This window comes from Ursus maritimus, unplaced genomic scaffold, assembly GCF_017311325.1.
Source record: "Ursus maritimus isolate PB19 unplaced genomic scaffold, ASM1731132v1 scaffold_4, whole genome shotgun sequence".
In the NCBI taxonomy this organism is placed as follows: Eukaryota; Metazoa; Chordata; class Mammalia; order Carnivora; family Ursidae; genus Ursus; species Ursus maritimus.
Genome location: NW_024426552.1, coordinates 128,780 through 138,456, shown reverse-complemented (window position 1 = coordinate 138,456; position 9,677 = coordinate 128,780). Strand labels below are relative to the sequence as shown.

At 56.1% G+C, this 9,677-nt stretch overlaps 1 protein-coding gene across 1 annotated transcript in view; it reads left to right on the top strand.

Moving 5' to 3' along the window:
- Positions 1–9,677, top strand: part of DIP2A (disco interacting protein 2 homolog A) — a 136,513-nt gene that overhangs the window by 119,215 nt on the left and 7,621 nt on the right. The window contains 7 exon segments of the mRNA XM_040621761.1: positions 1,156–1,324; positions 1,801–1,971; positions 3,982–4,043; positions 4,623–4,680; positions 6,001–6,075; positions 7,414–7,588; positions 8,212–8,335. Of these exon segments, the coding sequence (XP_040477695.1) occupies positions 1,156–1,324; positions 1,801–1,971; positions 3,982–4,043; positions 4,623–4,680; positions 6,001–6,075; positions 7,414–7,588; positions 8,212–8,335 (834 nt within the window).

The window sequence follows — 9,677 nt, the reverse complement described above, 5'->3', positions numbered from 1 at the left end:
GTGGTGCTCAGGTGAGTGTTGCAGGTGGTGCTCAGGTGAGTACTGCTGGTGGTGAGCAGGTGAGTGCTGCAGGTGATGAGCAGGTGGTGCTCAGGTGAGTGCTGCAGGTGGTGCTCAGGTGAGTGCTGTTTGTGGTGAGCAGGTGAATGCTGCAGGTAGTGAGCAGGTGGTGAGCAGGTGGTGCTCAGGTGAGTGTTGCAGGTGGTGCTCAGGTGAGTACTGCTGGTGGTGAGCAGGTGAGTGCTGCAGGTGATGAGCAGGTGGTGCTCAGGTGAGTGCTGCAGGTGGTGCTCAGGTGAGTGCTGCAGAAGGTAAGCAGGGGTGCTCAGGTGAGTGCTACAGGTGGTGAGCAGGTGAGTGCTGTAGGTGGTGAGCAGGTGAGTGAGGCAGGTGGTGCTCAGGTAAGTGCTGTATATGGTAAGCAGGTGAGTACTGCAGGTGGTGAGCAGGTAAGTGGCTCTGGTGGTGAACAGGTGAGTGGTGCAGGTGTTGAGCAGGTAAGTGGCTCAGGTGGTGAGCAGGTGAGTACTGCAGGTGGTGAGCAGGTGAGTGGCTCAGGTGGTGAGCAGGTGAGTGCTGCCGGTGGTGAGCAGGTGGTCCACAGGTGCCCCTGGAGCTGTGCCTGCCTGCAGGGCTGGAATCGCTTGTATCATTTTTGGAACCTTAACATTCATTTTTGATGCCCAGGGAGTCTAACATGCACATGTGAGTGGGTTTGTTTGGGGGTGAAAAGGATTGGAGCCTGAGTTTGAAACAGTAAAAGAGTAAAAATACATTTTTCAGTACATATAAACAGTATCCATTACTAGTAATGGGGAAGAGGCTATTTAATTTAATCAAATACTAGGAGGTAGTGACAGATCTTTGGAAGTAGAAAGCCAGAGTCTCCAGCCAGCAGGCTGTATCCCTAACTATGACCCTGGATCCTTCTGAAGTGCTTAGAGGGAGATCACACCCTTGTGTCACCTCCTGCTCCCCCATAGCATTTTCTAGTGAAACTCCCACTTGACAGGGCCGAATTGTGCCTAGTTCTGGCTAGAAAAAAAGTGTCCTCGGAGAAGGAAAGAGGCGGGTGTCCCAGGCACGTTTGGCACAGGTAACCAANGCATTCCTGGGGCTGCAGCAGCTGTCCTGACCCTCCCTGCATTCTCCCAGTGTCTACTCAGGACACCAGTCTGTCCTGGTGCCCCCGCTGGAGCTGGAGAGCAATGTATCCCTGTGGCTGTCCGCGGTCAGCCAGTACAAGGCCCGGGTCACCTTCTGCTCCTACTCGGTGATGGAGATGTGCACCAAGGGCCTGGGAGCACAGACAGGCGTCCTCAGGGTAAGTGTGAGACCCCGCTTGCTCTCTTGTCAGAATGCCCAAACCAGGGGCTCCTACTTGGTTCTCAACCAGAGCCCGGGAACCCCTGGCCCTTTATCCCAACTCCCACCCAGCTGTGAGCTCCTCTCTGTGTCCCTAAAGGTCCCACCCTTCCTCTGCACACCCCACACAGCAGAGGAGGGTGTGAGACCCAGGCAGGGGTGCAGGGACCAGAGTGCGGGTGGGCAGGGGTGCCAGGGTGGGGAGCGGGGCCTGTACTAGCTCTGAGCGCTCTGTGGGGCCCAGGGGCCTGGGCTCCCTCCAGTGCTTTTATGCTTAGGATCCTGGGAAATGGAGACCCAGCCAGCAGAGACCCAGGGGCAGAGGAGGCTGGGGTTTCCTTTTGGCTCCCCTGCTCCTGCACCAGGTGCCCCTGGGGGTGCCCCTCCGAGCCTTCCTCAGATGGCTCAGTACCACCCCGCCCACCCCTCCCACAGATGAAGGGGGTGAACCTGTCCTGCGTGCGCACCTGCATGGTGGTCGCAGAGGAGCGGCCCAGGATCGCACTCACGCAGTCCTTCTCCAAGCTGTTCAAGGACCTAGGGCTGCCAGCACGTGCTGTGAGCACCACGTTTGGGTGCAGGGTCAACGTGGCCATCTGCCTCCAGGTAAGGCCTGCCAGGGGAGCACCCCCTCCTGCCGCCCTTCTGCCCCCAACCCCCTCCCCTGCCCCCACCCTCCACTCCTGCCACGCTCCTGCTGCTCTCCGTGTGCTGTCCTGCCTTCCAGTCCGTGGTCCCTGCTCGTTCTCTGAGCCTTTGATGTTCACTTCCATATGTCAGTTCAGCCTTGTGAGCTCGGAGGAGGTTTTATTGTAAAAGATATTCTAGTCTCCCCGAAGAACAAAGGCTCATTTGAAAACGATACATTCTTGAGCAGTGACTATTCACTTACCTGGAAATATCTCTAAGGCGAATACAATATATGGCAGTTTTTAAAGCAAGATAAACTTATGCCGTTTACCAATTTTAAATGGAAACATTAATTACCATGCTGGTTTGTATTACCCCAAATTCATTTTTGAAACATTAAGGTATTTTACTCATTGAAAGGAAACACAAAGTTTCAGAGATTGAACAGCTGGAGTGCTGTTTCCAGCTGCTTCCGATGACCGGTGGTTTTCCGGACTTGGTACTAGTATCTCCATTTCCTTTCTTCATAAAAACATACTAAATGCTTATGGACATGGTATAGGAATTACGGGGCGGAAGAGGCATCCCCGGAGCCAGAGCAGGGCCCAGGTGCAAAGCCAGAGCCTTTGGGCAGCCCTGGTCCTTGGTGCACAGCACCCCTGTCTTGGGCCAGCCTGTCCCCAGCACAGGGCCAGTCGCACATGCAGAGACCATCCTCCTGTTTTCCTGTTCTCTCTGCCGTGAAGACTCTGCTGGCCTCGCCAAGCCTCAGACCCTTGCTGGCGGCAGGAGGAGGTGGGCTGGGGCCCCCTCCTAACGTCCCTTCCTACTGTAGAAAGTATGACTAAGTGTCAGGCTGTTGATGCGTCGTTCTTGACTGTAAGTGAACACCTTATTCTTTGCTCAGCATCTGAAAGCCTGTGCCCTCTTTACTTGACATTTGAAGGTATCTGTGCTATTTGTCGGCATGTGGGACCCCAGGTGGGATTGCCAAAATCTTAATGGGTTTTCATGTTTGCGCTTTGAGATGCAGTGACGTATTTTGCTTTCTCTTACCGTGTGTTTCTCACGTGGCCTGTGGCTTTCTGTTTGTTTCCTGTGGCTGTCTCCTCCCTGTCTCCCTCTGCTGGCCTTCTTTGCCTCTGTCAGCCCAACAGGCTGGGAAAGCTGGCTGAGCAGGTATGACCTTGACCTCAACCTCAAGGCACCTCTGTGCGTCCCCCATGAGTTCTTGTGGCCTTCTTGTGAATTCCAGACGAACACATGTTTCCTTCTTGTCTGACTTTGCTCACAGTGGATGTTATTGACATGTTACAAAAGCTCCTTTGAAACCAAATGTAAGAGCAAAGCTATTTTCAAAAGAATTAGCAGTCCCAGCGTTGCCTGTGGAGGAAGCACAGTGTTTGGGCTCAAAGAAGATCCTTGTTTTAATTCCAGGACAGACATAGGTTACGCTGTCTGGGATCTTCAGAGAGTGACGTCGAGCAGAGTGTCCACTTAGCTCTGTGTTCCTTATCTACTAAATGGAACCTAATAGCCTCGGCAGCATCCGTGCCAAGTGTCCGATGAGAGGAGAGAAGGGTGAACCCCCGAGAGAGCCTCTGCTCTGCTCAGCCCTTGGTAGAATCCGGTTGGCCAGCGAGAGGCCAGGCCTGATCTAGCAGCTTTTGGAAATGCCCTCCAAAACCTACCTGGTGTTTTTACCATCACACAGAGCGTAGGGACCAGCGGGAACAGAAAGCTGTTAAAACTGACGTGTAAAATTGTAGGATTTTACTGGACGCTTCCCTCGATGTTGTCGAGCCAGGTAGATGTTTGGATGGAAGGCGTCCGTGCCCGCGGGCGGCTCACTGAGGCAGGCAGAGCTGCTGTCTTCCTGGGTGTCCCCGGGGGCCCGGGGGGAGCTGTCAGCGGCTGTGCCCGTGTAGGTGCAGACGCGCGCCTATAAACCCGATGAGGGAGGGTCCTCTGCTGCTCTCCTTTCAGGGCACAGCCGGCCCGGACCCCACCACCGTCTACGTGGACATGAGGGCGCTGCGCCACGACCGGTAAGGGCCTGTCCACACCCGCGGGTGGACCTGTGCAGGCTGGGTCCCCTGGGGAGCCTGGGCTTCCCTCTCGTCTGCGTGTGTCCGCACAGCTCAGGCAGCAACCCTGTACCTGGTTCCCACTGCTGGAGGGACGATGGGAGTTACGGAGCACCTGACGTGTGTCTTCTTATGGGTAGAAAACAAGCGGGCCAGCCGATGGCAAGCACGGTTTTCACATGATACCATTTTGGGACAGGACTTCGTGTTTGCGTCAGTCAGTGCACTCCGGGGGCCGCAGCGTCTCCCCGCGGGTCTGGGCTCCTCCTAGCTCCAAAGCCAGGTCTTGGTTCTGGATCCTCAAACGTGGCCACGCAGCAGCTGGAGGGAAACAGCAATGGAGCTTCCTGGGGTGGGGCCAGGGGGGCGAGAGGGGTCCCAGGGAAAGTTAGAACAAACCCCCGCCCTGAGTCGTGGCCAGTCAGCAGGCAGCTCCCAGGTCACGGGAAGGTCATGAGTCTACAGGCAAGGCATTGTCCACAGACTGACCTTTATAGTGATTATCAGTTTCTGATGACCTCTTCCCTTGTTACTTTTCAGGGTACGTTTGGTAGAACGGGGTTCTCCGCACAGTCTGCCGTTGACGGAGTCCGGAAAGGTAGTGGAAACTGGAACTTGGCCCCTGGCGGGTGCTGAGAATTCAACATGTCCTGATGGACACAGGTTGACTGGGGTCACGGCTGGACTGATGCAGCGAGCTCCTCTCCTCCTCACCACTAACACGAGGACATCAGAAAGGGAGGGCTTCAGGGACAGAAGCCCAGAAGGAGCTCCTACGGTGGGGCTGGAGCCCGCTGGGCCCCTTGGGTCAGGGCCCGATGCCTCCAGGGGCATCTGCAGAACAGGTGTTCTCAGAACCAGGGAAAGTTCACGGGAAAGACGAGCTCCCGCGTGGCTTTATCAGGCAGTGTGACACAGCGGGGGGCTGGCGTGGGCGCCAGGAGACAGCAGGGTCCAGGGCAGGGCTAGGTGCCCAGTGTCGTGGCCAGGAACAGACGGCCGCCAATCTCAGGGCTTCCCACAGCCCCTGCTGCACGTCTGTGCTAGGCCCAGGGCAGAGGGGGTGGCCCGTCCTGCACCTGCACCATCCCAGAGGCAAGAAATGGAGGTTGGCACAGCCCACGCAGCCTGGAAGGGCCACCCCGATTCTGCTCACACACTGTCAGGGTCACCGTGGCCTGTAGAGACAGGGCAGTGGGGATGGCAACGGGACAAGAGCGCGTGCCTACAGAGGGTGACCAGGGTCCGGCTCCTGAGGAGGAACAGCCACAGACATGAGGGGCAGAAGGCTCCACTGGTGTAAAGGTCGTGGGGTGAGCCTCGGAGGGGCCAGTGCGGCTGGAGCCGAGCTGGGGGAGAGGAAGAAGGGGGACCCTGGGCGACAGAGCCTGCATCCCCATGTTCCTATGACCCCTTGACCCTGCCTCGCACCTGCCTGGAGGTCCCTACTGCCATCTGTTTCATATGTGGGCACACTACCTGAGACAGAGCAGGTGTCCTGGTGGTCTGACCGGAGCCAGTGCCCCTGCATGCCTGAGCCAGCCGGCACAGACCCGGACTGACTCCATGTCTTCACAGTTAGCTCCACAGGCCAGGCTGGGGCTCACCAAGCCGGCAGACAGAACCCTGGCAGCAGGCCCGTAGGGCGTGGACAGCACCCCACACTCGTTGGCCCCCGCAAGGGGCAGGTTGTCCTTGTGTGGCCTTAGTGAAAGACCCCAGGTGTGGGAGATGCCTACGGAAACCCTCTTTACCCATCTCAACATCTGAAATAGGGTCCATTCTTAGGAACTGGGATAATTTTGCTAAGATTCACAATTTATTTTTATCTATTAAAAAGTCTCTTATTTCTGTGAAAAATAAGAGTCTGATTTAGGTTGGCTTCTAACCATCCTGATCACTCACATTTTCTTTCCAGATCCTTCCTGGGGTGAAGGTCATTATTGCACACACTGAAACCAAAGGGCCCCTTGGAGACTCACACCTGGGAGAGGTAAGGTGGGGGGCAGGAGCCCCCACGACCTCGGCAGCTGCTCCATCCCGTCTCCCCCCTCTGTCCCAGAGGCAGGCATTCTCAGCTGTTTGGTTTGGAGAAGCTGTTTTTGCCCCGCCCCTACTAGACACATCTGTGCTCCAGGACCCCATCCCCGGGGGGCCTCTGGGGTCCTGCAGGATGAAGACCGCCCCAGGGTTGCTCTCCAGCAAAGGGAAACCTTGAGTTTTGTAGGCACCGGGCAGTCTGAGGAGCCGCACAGAAAAGCAGTCCCTGAGGGAGCGGTTGGCTGGGGGCGGACACAGGCTGGGAGGGGGGTCCTCTGTGTCCTCAGGATGCAGGCTTTGCGGGAGTGGCTGTGCTGACACAGCGTGTTGTGCATGTGAACGGGTCCCCAGTGACTCGGGGCAGGTGCGACTGTTCCCCGGGGGCCGGGGACCCAGGCGGCTCAGTCATGGTGGAGACGTCTCAGGCTTCCAGTTCCAGGCTCTGTGGGCACAAGGACCACTGTGCTGTGCTGTGGACAGCTTCGGGAGTCCCAGCAGATGGGGTTCTGGGATATTTAAGATGCTGCCCAGTTTGTCTGATGGGGGCCTTCCAGAGGTCGCTCAGTGTCCTGACTGGAAGGTGTCCTGGTCCCAGGGCTACGTGTAGTCGGCATGGGGCCTCCCCTCAGCCCTCCCCCTTCCTGGCCAGCTGGTCCCAGGCCTGTTAGGGCACAGTTTGCCCCCAAGGTGGTCATGGAGGGTCTGTGCCAGGCTGGGAACCTGCCTCTTAGGGCAGAAGGCCCTGTTGGCTGCCCCACGTCCTCCTTCAGATGCTGTCTGTGGGGAGTCTGGAGCCAGGCGCTCAGTCTGGGGAGCTGACTATGGGTCCTGCATGGGCCCTGTGTTTAGCAGAACACCCTAGGGACCTCACGACACTCGGCACTGCTAGCCCCTGTGTGGCCGATGGGTGTGTGGGTGCGTGTAGACTCAGCGTATCTGCAGGGGAAGTTCGCGGCCGTGCCTGCTCCGTCCTGTGAGCCCTCCCTCGCTTCACGTCCCCGAGCGGACGCAGATGCGCCGGCTCTTTCTCACCGGCCACAGGAGCTCATCCACACGGCACAGCCCTACGGAACCCTTCCTAGCGCAAGGGAGAGGAATGCTTCACTTAAGCAGAGAAGAGTTGCTTGCTTCCTTTCCGTGCCTGTAATTTTAACTTCATTCACAAGAGAAAACGGCACCCTCTCCTGCCGCCTCTGTTCAGTGTTTCCGTCAGCGCTGTGGGCTGGTGACCTGGCAGAGCGCGTGCTCAGCGCTGGTGATGTGCCAACATTCTGTCCTCTGGGCCCCGCAGATCTGGGTGAGCAGCCCCCACAATGCCACCGGCTACTACACGGTCTACGGGGAGGAGGCGCTGCACGCCGACCACTTCAGCGCCCGGCTGAGTTTTGGAGACACCCAGACCATTTGGGCGAGGACGGGCTACCTCGGTTTCCTTCGAAGAACGGAGCTCACTGATGCCAGTGGAGGTGAGGGTCACCCTGGCACCGCCGCACCCGTGCTGGTGTGTGGTGGGGTGTGTCCGCACCGCCCGCGGCCGACCCGTGTGCCGCAGCACCTCAGACGCTCCGGCCGGCTCCCCGCGCCCTTTGCCGTGAGCTCGTGTCGGGAGGTGTGGGGGCGAGGGATGTGCTCTGGTAGCGGTTTTCTCTGAAAGTGCTTTTGCCGCTGTGGCTGTCCCTCGCTGGCCTTGGGCCCTTGGCCTCGTGAGGATGCAGGCGCGTTGGCGACAAGGCCGCCAGGCCCTCCCCGCGCGTGACCCCTGAAAGCTGCAGAGTCCTTAGGCCACCGCAGGCTGACCAGATCAAGCTAGAACTTGGTGTCCCTAAGATGCTGTTTTGTTTCCAGAGATGGTACGAATTATTCCAGAATATGTATTCACACACTGACGGGACTCTCCTGAGGTGGTGACTGGCCGCAGAGGGGCACTCGCTCCGAACCGGGGGCACGGACGGCACCTGGTTCAGGGCCCCTGCTCAGCTCACCTGGCAGGAGGCTCCGTTGTCCCCGGAGCGTGACTCGGGGCTGACATGGGTGTGGAGGCACTCGGCGTCCCCGGTGTCCTTCTGAGGTGTGCGAACCGTGTTCACAGAGCGGCATGACGCGCTGTATGTGGTCGGGTCTCTGGACGAGACGCTGGAGCTGAGAGGCATGCGCTATCACCCCATCGACATCGAGACGTCCGTGGTCCGAGCCCACAGGAGCATCGCTGAGTGGTGAGAGCCCGTCCCGCCGGCCCGGCCCGCCTCCAGCAGCAGACCCCGGGCCTCCCACAGGCTCACCTCATTTCCTGATCCCTTTCAAACCAAGAATCTGCCTCCCAAAACGTGAGGTCCCTCAGTTATCCTGAAGTGTTTCTGCTCTTACTATGAATTTTTTTGTATTTTGATGTTTTTTATTATATTCTGTTAGTCACCATACAGTACATCCCCGGTTTCCGATGTAAGGCTCGATGATTCATTAGTTGCATATAACACCCAGTGCACCATGCAATACGTGCCCTCCTTACTACCCATCACCAGCCTATCCCATTCCCCCACCCCCCTCCCCTCTGAGGCCCTCAGTTTGTTTCTCAGAGTCCATAGTCTCTCATGCTTCATTCCCCCTTCTGATTACCCCCCTTTCTTTATCCCTTTCTTCCCCTACTGATCATTCTAGTTCTTATGTTCCATAGATGAGAGAAATCACATGATAATTGTCTTTCTCTGCTTGACTTATTTCACTTAGCATTATCTCCTCCAATGCCATCCATGTTGGAGCAAATGTTGAGAACTCGTTCTTTCTGATAGCTGAGTAATATTCCATTGTATATATGGACCACAACTTCTTAATCCAGTCATCTGTTGAAGGGCATCTCGGTTCCTTCCACGATTTGGCTATTGTGGACATTGCTTCTATGAACATTGGGGTGCATATGGCCCTTCTCTTCACTACGTCTGTATCTTTGGGGTAAATACCCAGTAGTGCAATGGCTGGATCATAGGGTAGCCCAATTTTTAACTTTTTAAGGGACCGCCACACTGTTTTCCAGAGTGGCTGTACCAACTTGCATTCCCACCAACAATGTAGGAGGGATCCCCTTTCTCCACATCCTCTCCAGCAATTGTTGTCTCTTGCCTTGTCTATTTTTGCCGTTCTAACTGGCGTAAGGTGGTATCGTAGTGTGATTTTGATTTGAATTTCCCTGATGGCTAATGATTTTGAACATTTTTTCATGTGTCTGTTAGCCATTTGTATATCATCATCGGAAAAGTGTCTGTTCATATCTTCTGCCCATTTTATGATTTGTTTATTTGTTTCTCGCGTATTGAGTTTGAGAAGCTCTTTGTAGATCTTGGATACCAGTCTTTTATCTGTAGCATCATTTGCAAATATATTCTCCCATTCCGTGGGCTGCCTCTTAGTTTTTTGACTGTTTCCTTGGCTGTGCAGAAACTTTTAATCTTGATGAAGTCCCATAAATTCATTTTACCTTTTGTTTCTCTTGCCTTTGGAGATGTGTCATGAAAAAGTTGCTTTGGCCGATGTCGTAGAGGTTGCTGCCTATGTTCTCCTCTA